General features: G+C 42.0%; 1 protein-coding gene across 1 annotated transcript in view; it reads right to left on the bottom strand.

Annotated features, from left to right (window-relative positions):
- Positions 1-25,423, bottom strand: part of antxr2a (ANTXR cell adhesion molecule 2a) — a 70,008-nt gene extending 44,585 nt beyond the window's left edge. Inside the window, exons 1-10 of the mRNA XM_070904372.1 lie at positions 24,978-25,423; positions 20,519-20,590; positions 17,289-17,360; positions 16,750-16,831; positions 16,526-16,630; positions 16,208-16,276; positions 14,513-14,593; positions 10,522-10,582; positions 9,308-9,403; positions 6,130-6,199 (exon numbers count right to left, since the gene is read on the bottom strand). Of these exons, the coding sequence (XP_070760473.1) occupies positions 6,130-6,199; positions 9,308-9,403; positions 10,522-10,582; positions 14,513-14,593; positions 16,208-16,276; positions 16,526-16,630; positions 16,750-16,831; positions 17,289-17,360; positions 20,519-20,590; positions 24,978-25,150 (881 nt within the window). The 5' untranslated portion in view covers positions 25,151-25,423. The remainder of the gene's footprint in view (positions 1-6,129; positions 6,200-9,307; positions 9,404-10,521; positions 10,583-14,512; positions 14,594-16,207; positions 16,277-16,525; positions 16,631-16,749; positions 16,832-17,288; positions 17,361-20,518; positions 20,591-24,977) is intronic.
- Positions 25,424-27,371: the final 1,948 nt, after the last annotated feature.

Genomic DNA, 27,371 nt, shown 5'->3' with positions numbered 1-27,371 from the left:
TAAAGGATGGTTTAGCTGAGCAGACAGTAAAGAAAATACAGGCTCAGTTAAAGCAGAAACAGACAGGTAAAGGTGAATCATTCTGAACGGTTCTGTTTTGTTTTTGAGGTAACACTCTGTTGCACTTACAGCAAAAAGTCTTCTCTAGTTCAATTCTGATCCCGACGCATTAAGAGAAACCCGAGAACAAAAAACATTCACAATCTGACAACTGCACAACCAGCATACGAGACGCCAGACAACCAACAGTCAAGCAACAAGAAGAATTCATAAACACATTTATCAGAGTCAAAAAAGAGGAGTGTGTACATATGGGGCATCCAAGGTTTAGTACTTATTGGATTGTGTACTGAAGTTAAAAGGCTTAAATGAGAGAGGACATGTGTGACAGAAGAGGTTTATCTATTGGAGATGTTTATCATCAAATTCAATCTAACGCGTAAGCGTAACAAACTGTATAAGACCGGTTTAAAAGAAGTAACGACAGGGCAGCGTGACGTGGCTCGAGTCTTACAGTTTGAGTTAATTTGAATATTTCTATTATCTGTGTATTCCACACGCTTTCCTTTGATCCGCTATGTGCCTTATCTCTTCGACAGGTGTTTGGTTTAAGTTGTTTACACCCGATCCTGCCAACCTGTTTAGAGGAGGTTGGACTGTGACAACAAAATGCGAGCCACTCTATAAGATCTGAACGCTGCTAGTTTTGAGTGTCTTCTCTATCAGAAAACATCCCTTTGTGTCCGCCGTGGATTACTGAAAGGCTGCACGCCTCTGCAGCTCAGCGAAGCCGTTCCAGGTCCTTGCATGTTAACTAAGTGCTTGTGCTGAATGGGTGAGGGGAGAGGCTAATTTAGCTGACACCCTCAATCCGTGATAATGGTGGGCAGGTTGTTAATCAAGGTGGAGGTGTGAAGGAGGAAACCTCCCAAGCGAGTTACACTGACAAACCCCCCCCCCCCCCCGACCCTCCTTGCCTGACATCGCTGGACATCCTTAATGCACCACAACCCAACCACAGCCAGCGAGGACTTTTTTTTCTTCCTCCCTGAGACGCTGACTGCTAATTCACAGAGTTACTGTTGAGTCGGCAGAATCTGCTGCAGCGGCATCAGTCATATATGCTCCTCTCTTTTCCACACTTTTATTTCCAGGAATATTAACAAAAGAATGATTAGTTATTGGGTGACTGAAGATTTATTAAAGTGGTTATTCTGTGCCACAGTATTGCAATTACCGCTGACATGATCAGTCAGTCGATAAGTCGCACGACTGAAAAATGAATCTACTATTTTGTTAATCAACTAATTGTTTAAGTCACTTGTCAAGAAACAAATGTGAGGACTTGCTGATTCATACGACTGTAAATTAAAAAGTTTAGGATTTTGGACAAACAAGAAACTGGAAGATGTCACCTTGAGCTCTGGAATCCAGACAAAATGATTAATTGCTTAATTGAAAATAAACCCCAAACAGATAATGAAAGTTGTTAGTTGCAGTTTTTTGTGAAGTCCTTTAAACAACACCACGGTGCACCAAAACATTTACGGTCCTTTGTTGTGCAAAACAATGATGATGATGATGATGATGATGATGGCCATTACTGCGTGTTACATAGGCAACAGCACACAGAACATGAAATAAAGGAGAAAAAAAGGGTTAAAAAGAATGAAAAAAGGCAACTGAGTGACTTTAAAAAGGAGCCAGATGAATAATTTAAAACAACGCTCGCTGTCATTTAACTTTTCCACGGTGAAAGCCAGCGAGCGACACTGAGGAGGGAGCTGCAGCTGCTTGGTGGGTCGATGGCTGTGTTTGAATAAATGGGAGATGAGAGGGCAGATTGTCACGGGGGCCGAGGGATCAGTCAAAATTTGGGTAGAGAGCCGACACAAGCTCCCAGGGACACCAGTTGAATGGCATAGGGCTTCTTCCCCGCCGCAGATCTCTGGCTCCACGTTGGAAAAACTTTGTCCCCAGGCTCGCTCTAATCTGTCAGAAAGTAATCCCGCCGTGACACTAAGCTTTGGTGATGCGATACAGCTGGAGCGGCTGACAATAGTGACGCTAATGGCTTTCAAACTTCCCTTAAAGATGTGAAAATTGAGGAGGGTGAATAATTCACGGCAGAGCATATGCGAATCCTGTCACTCGGCATCCAGGAGTCATCACTCTGCACCAGTTTGTGTGGCTGAAGTTCTGACGGAGGGGAAGAAGTTCGGCGGCCGGGGGGGTTGGGGGGGGTGTCGCCAAGTGAAGCCTGGGGACCGGATGAGAAGCTGTGCTCCAGAGTGAGACATCCACCATTTGGAAAGAGTGACATGCACTTTAAAAAACTGACTGATGGTACAACACTAAAACAAAGTGTGTTGCACGATACAACTCATGAACCGTCAATCTCGGACACTTTTTCAGACACATCTTACAGCACATGGCCTACAGTTCTTCATTTTCGGATCTATTTTTCTCACCAATCCAGGTAGCAATTTGTTTCTATTCTTTCCATTAACTGACCATCCTGATTCACATCATACCAATGTCTGCACGGAACATTAAAAAGATATTCGGACCTCATTCCTTACTTTCTTTCTAGTGAAATACTGGGATTCTTTCAGGTCAGATTCCTTCAAAATAAGAATTTGAGGAGATAGAAACACTCTTTGGCAAAGGCATAACCTGTGATGAGAGGTCACGCTGCATCATTTTAAGGGGTCACAAGTCAAAAACGTGGGGAACCACTGACGTAAAGTCAACGTGATTTGTTGTCAACAGGCTAAAACAAGCAAAACCACTTCAGTCCTAACACCAGTATTGCGCTTATACAGACCGGATCCTGTACATTTGAGAAAGAAGGGTGTCAGATTAGGATACTTTCCAACTAAAAGTGTTTGACTTCGTTGAATTTGTTGTTAGGATCACGTGCAAGTTGAGAATTTTCCGAATTTCATGTCTGCTTATTTCTTATTTTTGATGTTCAGTACCAAGAAGAGCTTGAATCATCTGAAACTGCACCTTTACGATCTGGAGCTGACACGTTGCTCCTCGCTGGTTCGAGCTTCATCACGTGACGACAAATCAATGCACCTCCAACGCGTCTGTGCCACAACATGGGAGGACAATCGAACAACAGGACAATTCTATCATAAACGTCTTCATACCCCCACTGGAGCAGATGGAGTGATGCTGCTAGCATCACCCTGGGACAGCTGGTTTAATTATTGACGGGCATTAGCATTAGCTACTGTACCTTCTTTGTAAAGCAGGTGTCGACTTCCCCCTCAGTTATTTTTTGTCCTCCACCATTATTGTGAAAATACCAGGTGAGGACATGCTGCTGCAAGAGCACAGCCACTTAACCTCTCGATCGGGGCCCCAGCAGGGTACGCTGGGTCTCCTAATGGGGATATACAGAGGGGGGAGGAGGAGGAGGGAGGGACCGGGGTGGGGAGGGAAGGAAGGCCGTCAGCAGATGCCAGTGTTTCAAGCCTGATGCTGCAGCTGTCAGCACAGATGATGCCTCGGCTGTGAGTGCTCCTACACAGCTCGATGACCAACTGAGGACACTGTGATTCCTGGACATCGCGGCTGGATGTGGGGCCGCCTGCTCTGAGATCCCAGCGGGACGGGAAGCTGCAGCTGAGCACCTCGACTCAAGTGACCGCTGCATCTGAAATATGTTTCCAAGCAATCCATGTCGGTGAGCTCAAGACAGGAATCCGAGCAGGGCTCGCTGAGGAGAGGGCCTCACGTGGAACAAAACATGGCTAAAAAAAAAAAGGGGGAACCAGGGAGAAGGAATGTGCAATGAAAAGACGATTCTTCTTCGGCTGAGTAGAGCCGTGTTAACGGAGCGCCCTGCGCGCCGGGAGCGGTGATGGAGCAGAAGCAGACAGATGGACGGAGACGGAAGTTTCCAGGCTTTGCCGTTCCATGCAGGTGGTCCTGGGTGCTGGGATTGTCAGTGCATGGTGAATTATTTAAATGGGGAGCGTGGAGAAGGGAATAGCTGCATCTGTCGCACATCCTTTTAAAGCCCCTCCAGCAGATGTGTTTACTCACCGCCCGTACCAGCTAACTACTTAATGGGTCACCATCGGCAGCCAAGAGTTAATTAAGCAGGCCTTTTGCAAATGGCGGGCACGTAGCATCAGCATCAGCTCAGGTCATACCAGGTCACGGCAGGCGCTGTAGGCCTGTGGTTTACAGATGTAGTCGCTCAAGTTCATCTTTTTACTGCCGCTTTGGCGAGTTGGTAGAAAGATATCAAATTCTGTTTTGCTCTCCCGATTTCTATCTATTCTAAGAGAAAGACGGAGGACTTCTCCAGTAGAGAGCTGAAAACATGAATGCACATCTGACTTCAAAAAAACTCATGTTCCTCTTTAAGAACGGCACAAAAACATGTCATCATGAGCAGTTCGGACGTTAAAATGAGAGGATTATCTGAGGTGAGGTTCAAGTTGATTTGGAGTAGTTACAGCATCGCCGTCATCATATGATACATAATCTGTTTTAGAGCTGAAAGACCTTCAGGAGCCAGCGGCACTCATAATCATACATTTTTGATTGGATTGCAGTCATCGAGGACATTCAAATCTGTTGTTCCATCTAGAATGCCTTAGCGATCATCTGTTATGGTTTGGGATTATAAGAGATGACGTTAAAATCAAACAATAGCTGTGCAGCCAGGAATAAATGCATATTTACACTGTTTTCACTTCGATCTTTGTGGGTTGTATGTATGGGGTGTTTTTCTGTCAGGCTGCGTCTACAATGTTTGCTGCGTCTTTACGCTACACCAAACTCTTCATCCCTTCATCTACTGTTTTAACTTACAGCTGATTTATAGATTTAGAGGTTCATTTGCACAAAAAAGAAATAGAAAATGGAGCAGAAAACATAAAAAGATCTTAGCTAAATATAAGAGAGATGCGGGTGATAAATAAAAAAACACTGAACACAGAGAAGAGCAGCACAAAAGCAAGAAAATGCCTGAAGAAAAGGGGACATAAAATAGTTTTGAAAGAGTCCTGATGTCAGGGAATGTAAGAAAGAGGAAGTATCTGTGAAAGCGTGTGTGTGTGTGTGTGTGTGTGTGTGTGTGTGTGTGTGTGTGTGGCTGTGAGTGTGTGCGGCTTTACAGAAAAAGAAGAAGAAGAAAGATTTCTACTGAAATACTCTTCTTGATTTCTACACACAGACCTGACGTCTATCAAACAACACTCCTTTTCTTTTCGTCACTATTTTATGGAAACATGAGGATTTATTGGAGAACACGTTCCATCTATTTAGACGGTCCCATTTATAGATTTATAAAAGAGTTCACAGAGAGATGCCTGCCATTAAAACTTCACACATTAGAAGTTGTCCACATGCCAAGATCAAAACTTAAACACATCGACAGAAGCACTGACCTCACATGAGCTACATCATCAGTTATTTTGGAAAACTTACTTCACGAGAATATTGCTATATAATTTCCATGCATACTTTGCATAGTTTATTCATTTGTGTCAAACCTGCTTTAAAGAAATTTCACTTTTGTTTAAGCCCACAAGCAATATTTCACTGATTTAAGGCAAAAAAGTAAAAAAGGGAAATATTTTCACTTGAAAAATACAAATCTTCCTTATTATGAGTTTTTACCACCACTGGTCTATCCTGGCACAATATCTGCTGATCAGTTTGGGAAAGCAAAGAGTGAGTTTAAGTGAGGTTCTACACACATAACTATAATTATAATTTATGATAAACTTTCTGAATACTTTGACGCCCCCTTTATTTTTGGTGTCTTCCCACGACAAAAACAAAATAGAGAATTTTAAAAACATGCAGGCACTAGCTCATCAAAGCAGCGTGATGCACATATTCAATAGGGGAGAAACTCTGCAATGCATTACTGTGAATTAGTGTTGAGTTAAATCAGTGAAAAGAATACATAAAATCTGATGAGAAAATAAAAACAGCCTGACTTTTTTCTGTGGCGATGCAGAAACATGCACCGCACCAGCAGCAGACCACATGGTTGGCCAATATCTGATGGTCATATCTAATAAAAGGTCATTAGTTGAACCGTATGCAACACTAACGTGCTTCACCGACACTTCAAAAGTCCAGCAAGCTACTTACTGTCCAACGTCATAGAGCTTCGGTGCAGGACACAGCAGATAGTCATTACGCACAGAGCTCGGCCTATGATCTGTAAAAAAAACAAAAAAAGTGATAAAAACAGTGTTAAATTAACTCCTCGGATGACTCAAATACAAACTTAGACGTAAACTTGCTCCCAGATTGCATGATGGAGTAAATAAAACAGATCACATTTACTCTCGTTACTGTGACAGCGGATGATTTTACGCGTCTGTTTACGAGCTTGTCTTGAGACAGTTACAGCGATAAGTAATAATAGTGAAATGAGCCATTTAACGCTTGTAAAAAGCGCAGCCGTTGTGGTCTAAAGTGGCAACCATGGGAAAACAGCACGTTGAATTGCCTACATTACCCATGAGTCTCTGATTGCGTCAGAAAAGGGCCAAATGTAAATGACATCAGCATTAAATAATATTCAAAAAAATCTTATTTTCATTAACATTTTGTGAGCCATAAAATAATGAATTTACGATTTACAATCCCAACTGGCAGAAAACGGTATTTATTTAGAAATACTGAAACCCTAAACATCCTTTTATATGAATGAATAATCCAAGATCACTATCAACTCCCATGTAATGAGCGTGTCCCCTCTGTGTTACATGGGAGGCATCACATACATTTCTAAACTAAATATCAGTTATGCTGTAAGCTGCCTTCATGCACACTGTTTTGCTGTTAGGAAAGTGACAGAAATTGTGCCATATGTTTGATATTTCCAGCACTCTTCTATCGCTGGTGTTGCATGAGGGTTAAAAAAATAAAGAAAAGAAAAGAAAAAGATGACATATTGGATCATGATCTGTGTGTGTGTGTGTGTGTGTGTGTGTGTGTGTGTGTGTGTGTGTGTGTGTGTGTGTTGATCAGTACAGGTGGTGAGAGGCCTGAACCATCTTCGGCCCTGGAGGTCGTTCAGATTATTGATATTTTTTTCTGCTCGTCTGCTCGGGGCTCCGACTGGTTTGGTGATGGAGAAGACTGAAGCATCTGTTCCACATATGTGGTGTGTGTTCCATAGTCGCCATGATGCCTGTCCATAATTATAAGGTGCCCCACTGTTAAAAAGGTCTGGGCTGAACACATGCAAAAGCCAATAAGGGAATAAATAGCCCCAAGTGGGCGAATGTGAGACAGCCTAAACTGAGAAAGGACTAACAGGAAGACATCTGCTAATGGCCACTTCCTGATTCGGATGAAGTTCTTTTTTAAAAAGAAAAAAATATGCTCAAGTGCTTTAGTTGAGTAAAAATGTTGAAAATCAAAAATAACTTGTCAAGGAGAGAAGTGTTGTCATTGGCAGTCGTCGATCCCACAGATCCCACGGCCAAATGAGAGCTTGAAAAGATTGGCTTTTGGTGCCAAATCCCGTTTGCTTCCTGAAAAAGGATTTCTCCGCAGAACAGACTGCAAGCTCAAAATAAGGAGCACAGTGACCTACATAGCCTCCTTTTCTTCTGTTGAATTTAGATCATATAGATAAAGAGCGGCAATGAGATAACAGACATGTCGGGACAGGGATTTGTTTAGTCCCGTCCTTCCTCTGAAGGCCCACCCTCAATTCACATCGAAGATTTGTGCAGGAGATGTGACGTACCGTATGTCCACAGTATGGATATAAAAGGCTACAAACACAATGAATCCTCACAGTTCCTCACTATAAATCAACATGTGAGACACATTCAGAGATCAGAAGTCAGAGGGAAAGAGGGTGGAGGGTGTGTTACTGCGAGTCAGCAAGTTTGTGGCTCTGTTGTAATATAATATAATATAATATAATATAATATAATGTAATATATAGTTGCTTTGCAGACTTACAGCTAAATATTTAACTTTTACAATTACACGCCAATATGTTAAATGTATTCTTTTCATTTTCTTCAAAATCACAGTTTGCTTACGTTCCAGGCGTTCAAGGAGAAACAAACAAAGCAACACAAGGTTGCAGGCATTTTAATGGGACATGAGACAGCACAACCTGCAGGTCCGACTCCACCGACAGACCCTCTCTTGTCTTGTTTTCATGGGACGAGAGATGTGCCACATAACACAAATATATGACGTTGGGTAACAGGCAATACAGTGAATGTGCCATCAGACAATGCTGGATATCAGCTTTCCACAAGCAGCCAAAAACCTGCCCGTTAAGCCGTCAGCCGAGCAGAGTTGAGTCTGACTTCAGACCCGTCGGTCCGTGTTGAGTGCTGAGACTCGCTCGCACTTCTCTGAGCTCTGTTCACGCTGGCAAATCTGTCCATCGCTGCTCTGACGGTCGCTATTCTTCTGACTGCTGAGCTCCAGAAAAACTCAGAAAAAGTCGTTTTTAAATACGTCGATTTTGATATTTATTGCTTAACATAATTCAGAGTTAATGTAAATATTGTTTTTTTAATGTGGTGAACGCACCACAGGAACGCGCATTAAATGATTTGATAAACCCGTGGCCCGCCCTCAAGGCACCCGAAGGTGCCGCGGCACCCACTTTGGGAACCACGGCTCTGGGGGGGGACTATCACAGGCTGCGAAGTACAGATTCACAGGGACAGTTTGCTGAGTTTCAATGGTCCAGTTTTCATGTCCACCTTACAGCGGTGTTCACATTATAGCAGAATTATAAATGCTGCATTTAGACATCTATATATAAACTGATATATTACAAAAATGTTGAGTCTCCATAGTAACTTACCGCTATTGGAACTAACTAGCAATCCTGCAGTGAGCAAAGCCGCCTTGTTTTTGCACTTTAATGTGAACACGGCTTCGGGCCTCAGCTCTGAACCCTCAGACGCTTTAACTGACTGTACATGAGTTCAAATACTGTGTGTGGAGCGGGACAGCACTTACCTGGACAGAGGCAGGGCACATGATGGGTGCTTTCATGTCAGACTTTTATTTATTGTCAAATCAACACCCACAAAACTCCAGTTTGACTATTTTAATCGGCGACACTGGATGCGTGCTTTGAGACAGCGATTTAGAGCCAGAGGGCCGGACAGGAAGTATTCTGTGACTCCACATTTGGCTTTTTTTTGCTGCTCATAGTGATTAAAAATATCCGAGTTGTGTGCTGAATGAACATTTGAACTGCATCGAGCTAAAGGAATCTGGCTGAGAGACTCTGCAGCATGTAATGTATACACTGCTAGTGATTTCCACTTACTGAAGGTTTGCTGGCCGACTATGAAGCTGCAGATGACGCCTTCGTTGCTGCGTCCGAGGGTGAAGCCGTTGCCTCGGAGGACGATGTCGAAAGACTCTGTGGAATGTAAACAAACGGGAGATAAGACTGAGACCAGGAACCTACATAACGTTAAAGAGTTTCTTCTGTATTACTGCTGCACAACGACAGCATCCCGATGATCATGTTAACGTTCCTCTTAACCAAATCAAATTCTGCAACTTTTGATGATCATTTTCTTTGCACATTTTATCTTTCAATAATTCTTTTGATTGTTTCTTGTAAATCAAGCGTTCTTTTCAGGCCTTTAATGAGCCACCCACTGATTGGAAAACTAGCACTATGTAGAACTTGAACAGAAGTTCAACGAATATGAACAAAGATACATGTATCTATAGATTAGACTCTCTTTGGTGCAGAGATACAACACTTTACAATGTGGTAGTACATGATGGCAGAGCAATATCCAGCTTTTCAGATGGCTGGCAGGATCAGTAGCAAAGTTATTCCTTTCCAAATTATAATTTTACAAAGACAACAACGAAAATGTTTGAACTTCATGTTCTAACTTCTGTATCATATGTTGTGTTTTGCACAACTGGTCCAAACTACATCAAGATACACTTGAAAGTGTCTCTTTTTGCAGAGTTATATGCTGATATATTTGGACAGGTTTCCAAACTGAGGGACGGAGGGGGAGAAATCAGGGTCCCAAGATGATTAAACTGAAAAAAATACATTTCTTTTACACAAATGAAACAGCCTGAGAAGGATATCTTCACTATTTGAACGCTCACAACTCATATTTTGAGTGTGCCATAACCAGTGATGAAGGGTAACAAGTAGAAGTTGCTTGTTTTTAAAAAGGGCCACAAGCCAAAAAGGTTGGGAACCACTGATTTAGGTGGACCACCCCCAAAGGCTGCTACAAAATCTGAAATCATTTCAATTTTCTGAGGTTCTGTGGGGAGTTCGAGTGTCCTATGATGGCCTTACTGCTGTCAGATGATTTTCAACTACTCACATTGATATACTACTCGTCTCTAAGCAGACTTGTTACCTCACCACTGAAACTGAGACTTTCTTTCCAATTCCTCTTGGAAATATGCCGCAAGTTCAGTAAGCAAGCAGTGAAAAGAGGGAGTCCTGCAGAGAGTGAGCTCCAGAGGCCGCCTGCAGCAGGAGGATCCACTCACCGTTCACACAGATACTGGAGGGCTCCACACTCAGGATCTCTGTGCACGATCGCTTTAATATCTGGGAGGATGAGGGAAAAAAAATGAAATGGGTACATTATCGCTTGAGGACCAAGAATAAATACATCAAGTCCTGGCCGTTATCAGCTCTGTCAAGTTTAGAAAACAGATTAGGGTGCAACACCTGAGAAATGTCTCACTCCTGATCGGGGCCTGGCGGCTAAAGGAGAGCGCTGAATATCAGCGGCGAGGAGAACAGGAGGGAAAATGGCAGCTGTGTCAGCCTTTATGGGAAAATTATGCAAGACTATTACATTCCCCAGTTCTATTAAAAACCTCCGGGATCCTGCATTATCATATAAAGAGGCCTGTGTGAGCCCACTGTCATGGAGCTGCACTATCCGCTATGATTCAATAAATCAACAAAGGACAAACTATGCAAATCCCAGTACACAGTCGGTAAAAAGAAGCATATTAACTGCAATATAGGACACTTGAACCTTTCATTTGGTGTTGGGTGAAACTTCAATCTGAGGAGTGGAAGAGGGAAGTGTTTACAGCGGCCTTATTAAATATGATGGTTTGATATGGAATCGTTAAAAGGGGAGAGGGTTGTAGATGACAGCTGGGAGGAAAAGGATCTGCTGCTGTTCCTCTGTGCCACTATTTTCCCCGTCTAATTACTTGCTTGGCAGTGCCCGAGATAAAAGAGGGAGAAAAAAAAAAGACAAAAAAAAACCAACTGATTGCTTAAAATGAGGGAAAGGACCCGAGGAATGACATTGTTTTCCTAAGTGTAGAAATGTGACCAGTTCTGCTCCAAAAACGGCATTTGGGAAAGCAGCACTTACTCTTAAATAGAGCAAAATATAGAACTTTTAAAGCAATTTGGGTAAAATAAGTGATTTGTCAGGGTTGGAAGATCTACAAACAAGATCCTCAGTTTGGTTGAACTCAAACAGCAGCTATTCATTTCTCTGGGATCTTGTGACAAACATTATTTACAGGCTGCAGGGAGAAAAGGAGGCAGCCGTCCAAATACCCAAAGTCATCCAAATTTCTCCGCCAGTGTTGTAACTGGTGGGGTTTCTGAAAGGATGAAGCTGGTTTAGTCATTTTGTGGAAATAATTCGGGGGGGAAAGGTTCATGAGGGCATTTTTGTTGTTCATTATTTAACAGGAATGTTGAAGTCGACGACACTGTGCAGGATGCTAAACTCAGCTGAATGTGTTAGAAGCTAAAAGGATGTTAACGATAACGATGTGGCTACTTCGCAATTTGGGATTTTCCCCAAAGGCCGGCAGCTCAGAGAACAAAGGCCCAGCGTAGCACAAAAACAAACAAAAAAAAAATGGCCTTGCAGGGTGCAGAACCACAACTTTGCAGAGCTCTTTCTGTCAGGCAGCGAGGATCCTGCAGCAAAAGGCTGCACAGATGATCTCAAATCCTCAAAATCCAACAGAGGAGTGAGGAGGCCAACTAGTCAGGAATCCAGTATTACTAATCAGAGAAGAATGCTCCGCGTTTCATTTGGATGCTGGAAGCGTCACAGTGCTCGGCGTCTCGGAGGACTCGGAGGGGATGAGCTTTCTTCTTGTTGTTGTTGTGCTGGACATTCTCGTACAGTTCGGAAAGTGTTTTGAAACAACAGAAAAATAACAGTATATGCAAGACTTTAATGTGAAGGACGACCTTGTGAACAAGACTGTGTGCGTGCTCTTCTCTTAGCTCAGCACAAACAGATCAGAAACATGTTTTCTTCTAATTACCAATAATCAAATCCACCCTTTCGGAGGCTTCCAGCACATTTTAATGTTAATTATTACAAGCTGGATTCACATGCTCATTAGAGATGACAATATTCTTGGTTTGAACTAGTGTGTCATTTTTTCCTTCTTCATTTTTCAGGGTGCTACTCATGATAACTCAGACTTTATAATGATCCAACAACTATTACATCTGTTTTGAATGAATCACGGTTGCGTTTTGTATCACTTTTTATCATTTTGCTGTAAAAACATATGAAAGATGCATCAACTGGACTAGGTCATGCGATTGTTGGAATTAAAAAAATATATATATTTGTCATGCATTAATTTAATCAGGTATAATTTAAGATAAATATAAGGAGATGAGATTTAAAGAGCAACTTGCAGGATTCATTTTACTACATTTATACTTAATCTGTCCTGAAAATGACCATTTGAAAAGTTCATGCAGAATTGTGTATGTTTTAAAAGGCATAAGAGGAAAAAGAAGCCATATTGAGCAACACTCTTAAAAAAACACTCTTTTCCTCAACATCGAGTCACATGACGTAACAAAAGGCAGCCGTGGTCTCCGGACTCTGCCTCAGCTCAACGTGCGGTAGGAGGTGGTAGTGAGGCGGCTGCAATTTAGTCTCTTTTTTTCTGCAGTTTTATGTTGAATTTTAACATTTGTTATCATGTTGAACTGTTGTGTTTGTGCAGGCTGCACAAAGTCCACCGCTTGACTAACAGGAGAAGGACCGGCGCTAACGTCAGCTCTGGTGTAAGTATCGGTACTCCTTCCGGTATTAGACAACTAATAGTTTTGCTACAGCCTGATAGGCGAAAGCAAACTTTACAATATTGTGATGCGAACACAGCGTTAGCCATCTTTAGCTACGTTAGCCGGTCACTCAGCAGTCCAGTTCTCCACTGGTTCTCACACCACAACTCAATTTCTCTCCTGGTCTGTTCCTGCTCTCTTGGACACCCAACAGGCTCATAATTATAAAGCTGAGGTCTGTCATATGAGTATTAATACATATTTTCAACCTCTTCAGTGTCAGAACCAGCATTGGGATCCATGCTTCTTAATGATAAACTGGCACCAACTTGGCCGCTCTCCCTTTTTTTACGTCACGTTCAATTTGTCTTTTTTACTGTAGTGTACTTTTCTTTTCTTTTTTTTTCTTTGTTGAAAATCTAGCTTCTACATCATTTTCCAACTCATTGATCCACTGGTCTGAAAGTTGCTCTTTAAAAAGGCATATTTAGCATCCAAGATATTCTGCACGTTATTGTCTGCGCCCATTTTGTGAGACAACTGAGAGCCACAGTTTTAGACCCTCCGTCACTTGACAGTCACGTTAAAAAGTAACATAATCAATCATAGTTGTTGTACTTTGCATCACACAACAGAACCCAGACACACCCTTTGGCTTTGCATCCTTGCAGCTGCGTGTCTGACAGTCCTCGTCGTTCTGCTCTTTTTCCTAAACACTGCTGGCCTTGTCGGCTCTGACACAGATGTAAGTCCAGCTCAGGTCAGTGAGCTCCGCAGGGCTCCGGGCTCACATTCATGTAAAAATGTTGCCATACAAACCCCCGCCTTGGCTGACAGCGTTTAGGCTAAAAGCTGCAGCAAATGGAAAGTATCACTAATTGGCTGGCAGAGGACGAGGAGGCTGCATGGGAAACTTCATATAAACACTGTTTAAGGGACTCTTACACCGACAGCTCTTCACTGACTGCAGCATTACTCTGACAACATGAGTTTGATGCGTGCATTCTGAATTTTTCATCTAAAAAAAAAATAAATACAAGCACTGATTGTTTTGAAGCGCTGAGACTTTTGACACACAATAAAAACACTGAGAGGAAGATGTCATATGGACAGTGACTAACTGTCAAGCTGCTCCCATTACAGCGTCTAATTTGCTACAGAGTGGCTAAGACATTTCCTTCTCCGTCTACAAACTGAGGACACAACGAGCAGTTATTTCCACAGACATTTTCCATGCAGCTTCGCAGGAAGTTCACTGAGGTTTTGCTTTAATTTGTGACAAACTTCAATGAAGCCAAAGCAGGAAATTTAGTTAATCTACCCAAGTGATTCCCAGACTGATGTTACCACCTTGAATTATTTCTACAATAAGGAAAAACCTTTCTGCCTGTCTGGTAGTGGTAAAGAGAACTCATACACCAACACACACATACACAAACAGAAAGAAGGCAAACTTACAGAATTGACGATGCCTTTGAGTGCGTGGAAGCCATCTTTGACAGGAAACACTTGGTCCTTGGTGTCCGCAATATCAGCAAGCTGTTTTCATCATGAGAGAGTTGAGTAAACAAGAAGTGCTGCTGATTTAACGCTGCTTTCTTCTTTTTCTGTTTTCCTCTTTATGACTGAGCACTGTCTTTCCTTTCATATCATGGGCAGGAGGAGACATAGCAGATGGCATGACTGTGGCAAACACTTTGCTCAACCATAAAAAAAAAAAAAAAAATCATTGCAGCACAAACTGGGAGCAATATTGCCTTTGTTTTTGACTTAATAAGAGCTCATCACAGGGTGGTTACCAATGGTTACAAGGGACAGGCCACCATGTTGGAAGAGGGACAGTAAAACTACTGACATCACTGACATGAGAGGGAACGATTCGGACTTCGGTGCATCATTTTATGAAATGAGCACAAACTCATTATTACATAATGTATAATATATAATATAACTCATTATATGTTGTGGAGACAAATAATAAATAAGGCAGTGATCAGATTTTTCTATGGTAGATTAAATGTATTGATTTCCATGAACAGTGTGGTGGACCAATAACTGATTTAACAGCCAACGTATGTGATGCCTTTAATCCACAGTTTCTAGTTTAACAGTGTTTGCCTGGGCTGTCCAACACAGAAACTACACACTGAAATATTGTGATTTTTATCAGGAAATGTGTAAAGAATTGTCTGATTGAAGACATTTTTACATTTTAAACTAATTTAGTTTCTTACTAACAACATCCTTACAGAGATTCAGAGAATCTGATATAGTCCTATCTTAAACTAATGTAAATGCACTAAAAGCAGAAGTGCATGACGGACTACACATTTGTTTTCATGAGGTTGATGTCTCCGTTTCTTGTTCATGGTGGCACACTTTGATGTTTTCTGGTAATATTGTTGGTATTCAAATGGAACACCTGCAGTTTCATTTGGTTTCAGTTTATTTGGTTTGCGTTTGTGCAATGTAATTAACTTCCATTCATTTTACACATTATTTATTATTGTCTCATAAACTGATTTATGAGTGAGTGGAAGATTAGCAACCACTAATCATGGAGCGCCCCAGTAGCCAAGCGGTTACAGCGCTCTTCACTATCAACTGTCCAATGAAAGTGAAAATGAAAATGCCAAAAAATGATTTCACACAATAAAAACTAATCACTGTAGCCAATGGGGAAAAAGGAACTGAACTAAAACTCACAGACTTAATCTCCACCTGAAGTTCAGTTCAGTCATTTTATTATCCCAGATGGGAAACTTGACTTGCAGTCAGGGGCACAATATAAATATACATAATAATAATAATAATAATAATAAACAACCAAACGATCTCTAACATGCTAAATTACATGTGCAGATTAAGCAGGATTATTGCCCAGGAAACAAAGGAGAAAGTAAGAACAGACTCCTCAATAAATGACTTGTAAAAACAAAGTGTTTGATACTGAGAAGAGTTTTAGGTGGAATATCCCTTTAAAGACGTGGATTTTTCCATACGGGTAAAGGCACTCACACGTGTTTACCTTTCCTGACACTCTTCCAACATAGCAACGTGTCTCTTGTAATAAAATGTAATCGCTCAGCATACGTTCAGTGACAGACTTCACTGGTGTTTGACTGCAGCAGATTAAGACTAAAGCTCTCTTACCTGCTGCTCATCAAAGTCCTTGATACCCACACAGTAAACACGAGCGCCGTATTTCCTCGCCTCATCAGCCTGCAGATCAAACAAACGTGTAAAGGATGTGCAACAGGTCGATTGTAAAGAAAACATTTACACCATAAAACTGAAGACCAGGCACCAAAGCACATTCAAGAAAACACGCATTAATAAATATTTCACTCATTCAACAAAAACGTGTTAAAAATATAAAGAAATATTTTAAAAAGCTGAGGAAGAAAACAAGTGCAACATTAGCTTGGTGAGCAGAATTTCAACATGTCGACACGACGACGTGAATCTCACCTCTTTCACTGTGAGCTCGTGAACGTAAACTGCAAGTTTCCCATCTGTCAAAGCCAGGATGATGCTGGAGGACTTGGTCGTTTGCGTCTGGATCTGAGCCGAGGCCTTCAGGTTCAACCGCATGACATGGCATTTCGTCAGAGCTCCATTTTCACATTCATTTGAATATTTGTAAAAAAAAGCTACTGAGCTGTGATTGGATGTATTTGAGAGGGTAAACTGACCTCTTTTATTCCCTCATGCATATATGTTTCACCTGCTGGTTTCACGTCCCGCAAGCGCTTCAGACCCTCTTCTATCTCGTATCTTAAAACACACGGAAAAGACACGCGTCACACTTGGGAATGAAGGTTTCTGTATTACCGCTGGAAGAAGAACAGCATGTTAACACCTGACTGATAATCATTTGTCCTGCTGCTGTACTGTAGCTACAGTGCTGGAAAACCGCAGGATCCGAAAGACACGCTGACATGTTGTTCTTGTAATAAAGATGAAATGACAAGCTGTGTGAACAGAGTCTCTCAGAGTCTTTTTCTGGCATTTAGAGGCCCAGAGGGAATTGAACCTCTAACCTCAAACTAATGTCACCATGCAAACATTTCAAATCATCGACGGGGGCCAAGTTCACCCAGTGAACCGAAATCAACAGAACACTTCCATATACAGTAGAATATAACTACGGTAATACATGTATGATACACTTATGACAGCTTTGGAAAATGTAGGTAGTGATAATAATACGGCACAGCAGTGAGTTCAGTACCTGTTTCCCGTCAGCGGCAGCAGGACGGTCGCTTTGGCCGAGAAAACGATGAATGAGACCCTCATTCTGGGGCTGAGGAGAAAAACACAAATCAAAAATTTGGATTTTTTTTTTTCAAAAAACATCTCATTCTTAAAATAGAGTATTGCTAAGCTAAGACAATACACTATAATATTGTACCATATCGTGTTTTCTCCTTCCTTACTCCATAAAATCATCACTTCCGCCCTTCGTCCTCTTTGTCAGCCACCCACGCAGCATGACATGTAAAATACTCAGAACGGCTATCAATGAGTCAGTGTGATTGACAGCTTTATTTAAAGCTTTTTACGTGAGTTCAGTTAAGGAGAATGAAAAGAGGCATAAATACTTAGCCAAACAGAAGGGGCTCTTTTAATGTCAACTAATATTAGTGTACGACTTAAAAGCAGCTTCTGTGGGACTGAGGGAAGTGATTAATCAATTCACAGACAGGAAACATGTTGTGCCGATGAGTCACACATAAACACACACACACACACACACATCCTGTTACGCAAACATATACTTTGTACCTGTGACTTTGGAGGGGTGTGAACGGACACTGGACACTCTGATGTGTCTCTGAACGCGATCTTCTCTGTACAACCTGAACTGTTTACATTCAGTATCCCTCCGTCATATCGCTGCCTCATAAATATGTATATATATATATATATATATATATATATATATTTGTTTTGCAAACACAGCTGGTTTCTGAGTAAATATGCAGCTGATGAAACGTGTGAAAACTAAAATCAGCACACAGATGAGGAACATCCCACTGTAAAAGTGTACTTGAAAACTTCAGCGCCTTGTGTTGAGAGTATTAAAAGTAAAAGTATTCATAATGATAAAAAGTAAGCAGGGAAATTAAAAATACCCAAAAGTGGACATGATGAATTAATGAAAAATTATACAAGGTTTCCACTTGACAGCGTAAAAAACAACAGAAATCCACAAAATTCAGATGCAAGGTTTTCTTACAACTAGTCATCAACTTAGTTTGCTTAGTTTGTTAGCTGCTACTCAACAGAAGCATTTTATAACAAAAACTCAAATGCATGTCTTGACTTTTGTTGAAGATACAGACTGAAATGGTCAAACTTACTTTCTTAAATGGGAAAACTGAACAAGCATTCAGCAGCTTTCAGTACTTGATCACTGTCACGATACTTAGCGCCGCTGACACATTTCGATCAGCAATGACAGTTATTAACTCAGCTCTACATGGAATAATACCGTGTTTTATTCTTCGTATGTGTTCGCAATCTAACTAATAGCGTCATCCCGTTTCTCCTTGTTGTAATTCGACTCACAAGAAATCGAAAGCCCCGTGAGGCAACTGTGCGGTTTGCAATTTTGGGCTACATGAATAAAATTAACTTGACTTCTGAAACCTCTTCAGGTAACTTTAAAAGTCACTGAGTCAATAAGCTGAAACTGTTTTTTGAAGTTCCTGAAAAGTTAATATTTCAGAGATACTTACTTTACTTTATCTTAGTAACTGTGGTTAATAAAAAAAGGTATCAACACAATATGATAAAAATGTACAACAATATAATTAGGATTTACACAAGCCTAAAACAAGTTATTGTATGGGTATCAACAAAGAAGAGATGCATAGTTACAGCTTACGCAATCATTTCTACTCTGCCAAGTTTACAGATATTAAAGAAAGAATATGTATAATCTTAAATGCTGTAAGTAACCAGAATCAGATAAATGTAGGTGAGAATATGGATATCAATAGAGTATTAAAGTACTGGAGTACAGGACTTGAGTAAATGTACTCAGTTACTTCTCGCCTCTCAAAGCACACGGATGACATCCCACAGAGCGAGTTAAACTTCAGATAATTAAGCGCACAAGTGTTTCCTTCAGAGATCCGAAGCCTTCGGAGCATAAGGAGAGGTGCTGATATTTCTCACCCACATGACACATGGCCCAGTCGCGATCCTCCCCCGCAAACATAGCACAATCTTTAAGCCACACGGCCAGATTTGGCAGGGAGCAGTAGCAGCCGTATACATCCACATCCTGTCTGCAAGTTTCAGAGTCATATGTGGACTAAAAACTAACCGACGCTCAAGTCACGGATGGTAATCCGTGGGCGGTGACTTAGCGTCGAACTTTAGGCTTTCAGTGGAGCTTAAGATCGTATATGTTAGCGCTTGAGTATTGAGATAATTTCTGTTTCTACTACGGATAAAGAGGCAGCGATGCCAAGGACATATCAGAGGGGGGTGGCGGGATTTTTTTTCCGTTGTGGTGGTGGTGGGGGGGGGGGGGGGGGTTGATGAAGTAGTCCAGTTTGCTCCACATGGCGGAACAGAAGAGCTCTTGGTGAGCGAGCATTGTTTAGCAGATTGTCCTCGTCGCCTTCCAGTGTTCTTTTGCTTTACTGTACATTGTCTGCCTGTCAGCCGTTCTGTGGTGGAAGCAGGGGATAAGTGTGGAGCCGGACCCCCCCGGTGCAAATGGCCATTCTCACAGCCCAGAAGACTGCTCCTCTCTGCCACCCACTCCCACCTGGTGCCTTTGCTATTTTCTTCAACCAACCACTTCATTCTGGCTGGGTCGCTACCGTCTGTACTGTGCTGGCAGGCGCCGTTTGACTCAAACGTTATGCAAGCTGAACGTTTCAAGCCGCTTTCTCTGGTTTTCGTCTTTTTAATGAATTATGTGCAAAAAGGATGTCATTGATTTTTGCAATTTGATGGTTTGTAAAACAGGTGGGAAGTGCTTTAAATCTGAGCAACAGGCTGCTACTAATGTCGTAGGCTCTTTAAATATAGACATTTATCTGATAAAACAACCATGATAACGTTAAATTGCACCATTTCCCCAACCAATCAGCTCATTTCTGCTTATCCGGTCAGTGTACAGTACATATGAATTTAAAGAGATGGTGAATATCCTTTCTGGAAGAAAGTTCTTCCTATATTTACTGCTTTGATTGCTTTATTATATGTATTTTAATATTGCTCCGTGTTGCCATCGTCGTTAAATCATTGCTTGCCCTCGCTCCATGAAATATCTGCAGGTCTTAGAGAGCTTAATTTCACTTCATGTTTTTTTATTATTTCAAAATATGACCATTATGAAACCCTTCCCACCTCTAGCTGCGACTGCAGGCTATATCAACTCTTTTTTTTTTTGTTTCCAAACAAAGTGTATGACATTGACGTTGCCGACTTTGTACTCACCTCACGAATCTGTCGGTAAGGTTCTTCACAAACGAGTAAATCTCGAACCAGTCAGCAGAGACGCTTCCAGACCTGAAACAAGAAAACAACAGTCAGTTTGCGGCTCGTCAGTGGCAGCAGATTGTGTGCCGGGGAGTAAAACACTGTACAGTATTTGTGCTTTGTACCACAACCACAGTTGGACATTAACACCAGCCACATGCTGGATAATTGTGCTGATAAGTCTGTGCTCTATAGCAGCCACTTCAGCTGTTAGATCCCTCGAACGTTCACAGGCGCTTTGTCTTTCTACAAATCTAGAAGGCTGGTAGAGTTAGAATTTATTTCCCAAAATAAAAAGGTAAAGGACAGTAACTACATCTAAGAAACAGCAGGGCGTACGACAGAGGTGGAGGTAACTAAGCCAAGTCAATTCAAGTCCATTTGTAGATACATTCAAGCCCTCAAAGGGCTTACAGGCCAACATTAGCAATGGTTCCCGACCCGGTCAAGCTCTCTAAGAAGACAAGGAAGAAGTCCTTCAATAAAAAAAACAGCAAGAGTTCAGACAAAGATGACCATGTGTGCAATAGGAGACATGGGCAGGAAAAGGCCATTACAAAAGATTTGAACTGGAGATGTGTCACATAAAAAAAAGTCCAACACCAACACATGCAATTTAAATATTTCCACCACTAATGTACTAAATCCAAAATGGGACTTTCCAAGTCTAATAAAGAGTCTATTGACCATGATTGCAGTAGAGTGGATTCATTAATAAGTCCATAGGTGCTTGGATTATTTATTCTTTATGTCTTTCTTTCACATTTTCGCAACTTTCCTTTGTCCCTGTTTTATTTATTTATTTATTTTTTTTCTTCCTTCCTTCTGTCCTTCCATGTGTTCTTCCTGAAATCCTTCTTTCCTTCCTTTCTTCAGCTAGTGTGAAAGCATGCAAATTCACAAAACTGGAAATAGCAGGTTTTCCTTTGAGGCACTGCTATCTTTAATTGAGTAAAAGCACGGCGGACTTCTCCCGCCACCGTCTTTTGTCTCATTAAAGCTAATTAAGACGTGGTAATTGTCAAAAAATGATGCATAAATTTCTCGCTGTGACCAAGGACAAGCCAATGTTAGGTGGGTGTCAACCTGTAGCCCTTGGCCCTGCTCACCCCCTCTATAAGTCAGTCTGACCACAATGAACACAGTGTGTAAAATGTGCCCTTGGTGTAACGACAAAGAGGTAATTAAACCAATAATTACAATTGAATGTATGTGCGGAGAACATAAAACAGAAGAGTTTGACCATTAGGAGGCTCATCTTTCATGCCACCTCTCTCTCCTCCCCGCTGCCCAGAGACAAGGTCACGCAGAGGAGGGAGGACACGACTGTGACTGTAAAGGACACTTCCACCGTAATCAGCAGCGGTTAACTGTGGTTAGATTTTACTGCTCCACAACACGTCTGCGTTCTGGCGTTCACAACTTATCTGTACTCTGCATTTCCGTAACTTTCCATCCCACTAGAATCTCACTTTGTTGCGCAACGATGACTGTCACTGCTCATGCTCAAGTATCCAGATGTTTACCTGTTGATTACAAATACACCAGCAACCAGAGAGGGGCAATAAATCCATGGAAGTTATATCCAGTACAGTGATGAAAGATTCAATATCGTCTGAGACTTTGGTTATCATCATTTCAAGATCTTTCCAGAACTTTAAGGCCACGTTACCCTTACAGCACCGTCAGATCATTGCTCCGGTTTTCCTTCTGTGTTTACCCTCGACTTTCAACACTGATGCATTTATTTGGGTTTGTCATTATCACCTAGTGCTAAAGTTCATAGCATTATTTGATTCACGCCAGTTTCTCAATTTGAATTTCCAGAAAACGTATGTTACTATCATGATATTAAATTACTTATTCCAAGACAGAAGATTTTATTGCGACGTGTGGTCGACAGTGAGATCCCTGGACCGAGAGTCCAAGGCCCTGCAGCTCAGTGACCAGCAGCTCCTGAAAAGGGGAGCTTGGCTCTCAGTGAAACTCCCCACAATAAATAGGTCTTAGTGGCACTGAGGCATCACTTCGCAGGACGTTTCCTTGGAAAGAGCGACCTGAGTGTTTAGTAAACCAAACAGAAAAGCTTTCATGAACTGGCCTCAGACTGGAACATCATCACTGGGTGTTAAAACACCAAAATGGACATTTGGTTGTACAGACGTGTTGCAGATTGCTGCTGCAACAAATCTTTGCTGCACAAACTGCTGACATTAGGGACATTAGTCTTATCAATCAGGAAATCTGACAGTGGAGCTATTTTATCTGCAGGGACAAAAGTAAACTTCCTTCAAAGAGACACGCAACTATTTGACACCCAGACAAACTGATGACGGAGCGTTTCACAAATATAAAACGTGCATATGCAAATCAAACAGACACCAAACCTACAAATGTACATAAACATACAGAGCGAACTAAAAATCTGCGCACTTGGTCGAACTTGTGCCAATAATCTCGGTCATCATCCTGTAATTTTGCAATCAAGATGAGGGCGGGGTAGTTTGCAAATGGGTCAGGGGAGCAGTGTTTCAACTCAAAGGCCCAGAGTAATGGCACGTTTCCAAGCCGGGGGAGGACAGGATTAAAAACAGTTGCTGTCAAGGCTGTAAGCTCTCCATAATATATTGGAAGCCTTTCTGCATGACGCTACTGCAGCACTGCAAAGTATGTGCAGTATCTGCACGTTTGATGTTTGAAGCAGCACTCTGAGTGCACAAAAGACACAGGAAGTGGTACCAAAGTGATGCAATTCTTTCTTGCTAGTTTGCATGATTAACACACAACAGTCAAGAGACTGCTCAACGATGTTTAAGGTCTTGTTTGCGGTGACATTCAAGGTAGTTGATCCTATCGGACAGATCATGGCTGTGTCCACCTCTGGAAATGTTGAAATGATGTAAAGATGTGGCCTTTTTCACTATTTTAAAACAGTAAGCTTGTTATTTTGAGGGAGGAAGAGGTGACAAACCTCCATTCTTCCTCTTTCATGGTCACTCCCCCACATTGGCAGCATGTCCCAGGGAAGGGAAACAATACATGGACAAACTTCATGACGCCACGTGACCGGCTGTGCTCCTTAAAGACTGACCTGGTTCAGGCTTGGTTACCATTAGGTGGGTAAAACCACTTGGTTCGGGCTGGGGTAAGGTTGCGGTCATAGTTAGACTCGTGTGGTTGCATGAGGTTTGTCAGAGTACCCTCTTCCTCTCATGTAACCGCCGAGCATCACGCGACTCCAGCCAATCAGGGAGAGGCCTCCGTTATCTATCGGATTTGTGTAGTCCCAAGCCAGACTGATTCTGGACCAGATGCGCCCAGGTTCTGCCTGACCAATTTCAGAAAGTTTTAACTTTCCAAGGCATGAACCTGCGTTTTAGCTGCAGTTGTAGTCTACACATTACACATATTTGACATTGCTGACCATTTAAAAGTGTTTTCTGTAACGTTACCAAACTTCCGAATGTGTTTTCTTTTTCAACTTTCCAGGCAGGCACTGTTTTAAACTTAGTGCCAGAAATCTTCACAAGAAAACTTGAACTGAGTTTGGTAACACATCTGCACGTAGCTGCTTTTCATACTAAAATTAAATGAACTGAAACCAATGGCTGCCTTCTTATTCAGACATCCAACTGTGGAGGATCATAATGGAAATAATTTGACTTTTGGTGTTTTTATAATTTCTCCTGCTGTGCTTTCATGCAATTCGTTGTTTTTTATATTGTGTATTGTAAATGACAGAACCTTGGACCTGGTCTTAACCCCATCCAACACGTACAGAAGACGTTACGCTGAAATCTGTGACCCTCGCTACATAGACAGACTTATACAATATGGCCTAATATCGCAGCTACACCAAAAAAAGTATGAGGGTGACCAAACATTACACCCATGGGCACTAATCTGCTGCAGTAACAGCCTCCACTCCTCTGGTTTCAGTCTTTCCACCAGATGTTTGAACCTGGCTGCAGGGATTTGCTCCCACTCAGCCACGAGAGCATCAGTGAGGTCCAACACTGATGCTGGGGGGGGGGGGTCAGGTCTGGCTCACAGTCGGAGCTCCAGCTCATCCCAAAGGTGTTGGATGGAGTCAGGACTCTGTGCGGGCCACACTTGGCCCTTCCCCAAACCTCTGCCAGGACTGAGTTAAATGCCACTTTATACTGCAGCGTTCATGCTATATGTGGACACCCCCGTGGAGAGGAGGGTCCACATACCTTTGTACCCAACCTAATAGGGTGGTGTCAAAACAAATGTCCTAATCAGGTCACAGAAAACTGTCACACCTGCGACCACGCGCCCAATCCCCCCACCCCACCCACGAGCCACATCCTTCCTCTTCTCCCTCCAAACTCAACAGGTTATGAGAAAAATAACTACATTTCAAGATGTTCTCGACAGCGTTTCTCTTACTTACTTGTCCAAAACAAAGTAGAGGTCGTAAGCTCCGTGGCAGGACGCTTCCTCTGCCCAGCAAGACGACGCAAACAGCCCCAGGAGGACGACTGCGACTGCCGCCGAACTCCACCGACTCTTTCCGTGAAAAAGTTCACCCTCCGCGGTGAAGTAACGTGACAACTTTTCCAACATGTTTGCCACAAAAAAAAAAAACAAACAAGTCGAGTTCGGTCTCGTTGGGAATGACAATAAATAAAGTTGGAGGAGTTTCAGAGACAAGATGAAGGCGACGTGCTCATCCCGCAGTGTGAGCAGCTACATGTCAAAGTTCCTCCAAAACAACCGAGTGAGCCGACGGACCTGCGACATAAAGGAAACCACCGCGCCGACGTCACCAGCTGTGCGGGTTCTTCATCCTCCTGACTCCCCGCTCACTCGCACCGCATCCTCAGTGAACACAACAAAAACCGAACCGGGCTCCTGGACTCACTGTGACCCTGTTTGGAAGAAGACCTAAATCACTGCGTTGAACTTCGCCGAGCTGAAGTTCACACACAGAAAAGTTAGGGCGCCTTCAAGTGCTCCTCGGAAGCTCGTTCTTCTGAGTGTTACTTTTCTTTTGTTTTATAAACGCACTGACACAGGGCTATTTTTTTAATTAAGCACGCAACCAATGTTTTATTAAGTGGTGGAAAAATGACAAGATGTAGTAATTCTTAAGTAATTTCGTATAGTATAATAGTAGAGTAGTAGAAGAGGTACATAAGTATCAACATAAAAAGTAAGAACAGCCACTTTCAAAGTGTCAAATTACTGGTGCATTAATGTGTAATCAGCGTTAATCATTAGGGTTCAGTCTAAGTACTGTATTTTATATAATTCAAGGTCATTTAATCTATTGCAATGAATCATATCAGGCTTCAGCAGCGTATTTATTTCCGCCCTTAAAATGTAGTTATCTTGTAGGTCTGATTCTGCTGCCTCCAATGCCTTCACCAAGCCAAGCTCATGAGTTCTTGAAATGTGTCAGGTGTTGCCTGCTTGAATCAGTCTCTACGCGCATGTCCCCTGAACACCTCACCACAGTGAAGTACTGACACAGTGTTCACAAAGTGTTTGAATCCAATCTCTCCAACAACACTTAAAGGCCTCATCCAGTCCAGTGCGCATGCCTGAGATGGAACCAGCTGTTGGACTTCTGCAGAGCTGGAGGTCTTGGTGCACACACCCAACAACATCTGTATCATCTTTTCAACAAGGCTACTTAATGATGCTACGTCAACAATATCCGCACAGGTCACATCTGCACGTTTAATGGGATGTGTGTGTAGTTCAAGAGCATGGCACTAACACTACAGGGGGCCCATGAACAACTGTACAGTAGCATGTTTTACTCAGTCATTTTATGTTATTATTATTATTAAATATGATTTGACAATAGTTCTGGCTGATAGTCCATATATTTAAGGCCAAAATTAAGATTGTGTCGTGCGCTTGTATAACAAAAAAATTGCACACAATTGTGTTGCAATTAAAACCACATGGGGCTTTTGGCCTGCAAAGTAACACAGAAAGGGGACTTTTGGTACGAAAGGATGATTACTATTTCCCTTTTTTTCAAGCTATTACGATTTAATTTAAGAACCGCACGAGCTGCACAGTCATGGGAATTACGTATCTTCTCCTTTTCCCACAATTCCCTCACATATTCTCCTTCACCCAGGTTGAGACCCTCTCGCCGAACCATTAGGTGTCAGCTTGGCTCGCACTACGTCTGCAACACGCTTCATTTAAAGCAGTATGAACACGTGGCAAACAAAGCAGGCGTCCAAAACACTTTTCCCAATGCAGAGAGAACAGTCACTCTGAAGGAAGCAGAAAAGGCTGTTGGCAAAGTGAGAACAGGAAGAGGCTGCAGATGTGAGGTCTGTGAAATCAAATGTGTTTCGGAAAAGATGTTGCTTAAGGACTGATCCTGAAGTGTAGCATTAAAGTATACCTTATATACGTATATTTATGTGGAGGGTGTGACATGTTTTTGTAAGCCTCTTTGTGAGCGTTTCTTCTCTCATCCAGTTTGTGTTTCTTCATTCCTTCTTTTTCCGTTTTTATAACTCACATGTGCAAACTACCCAAGAATAACTTTGGCCCGCGCTCCTTCAATAACACACACCAGAAACAGACCCGAGAGCACGATAAAAAATGTTGAACTATCCCTTTAAAGCTAACTCTGGTGGTGCATAACAGTCAAAATATACAAAGTAGGAGAAAATACAAGTACTGCAATTGATCAGTTGTGTCCTGATGTACATTTTCAATGCTGCTGTGCAATTATAAACATGTATTTTCGTTGGTACTGACCATCACAGATCTGACATTGAACGGTGCAAGAGCATTTCTGTTCAACATTTAA

The sequence above is a fragment of the Enoplosus armatus genome, chromosome 4, assembly GCF_043641665.1.
Source record: "Enoplosus armatus isolate fEnoArm2 chromosome 4, fEnoArm2.hap1, whole genome shotgun sequence".
Lineage (NCBI taxonomy): Eukaryota > Metazoa > Chordata > Actinopteri > Centrarchiformes > Enoplosidae > Enoplosus > Enoplosus armatus.
Note: the sequence above shows the minus strand (reverse complement) of the source record. Positions and strands in the feature narration are given on the sequence as shown.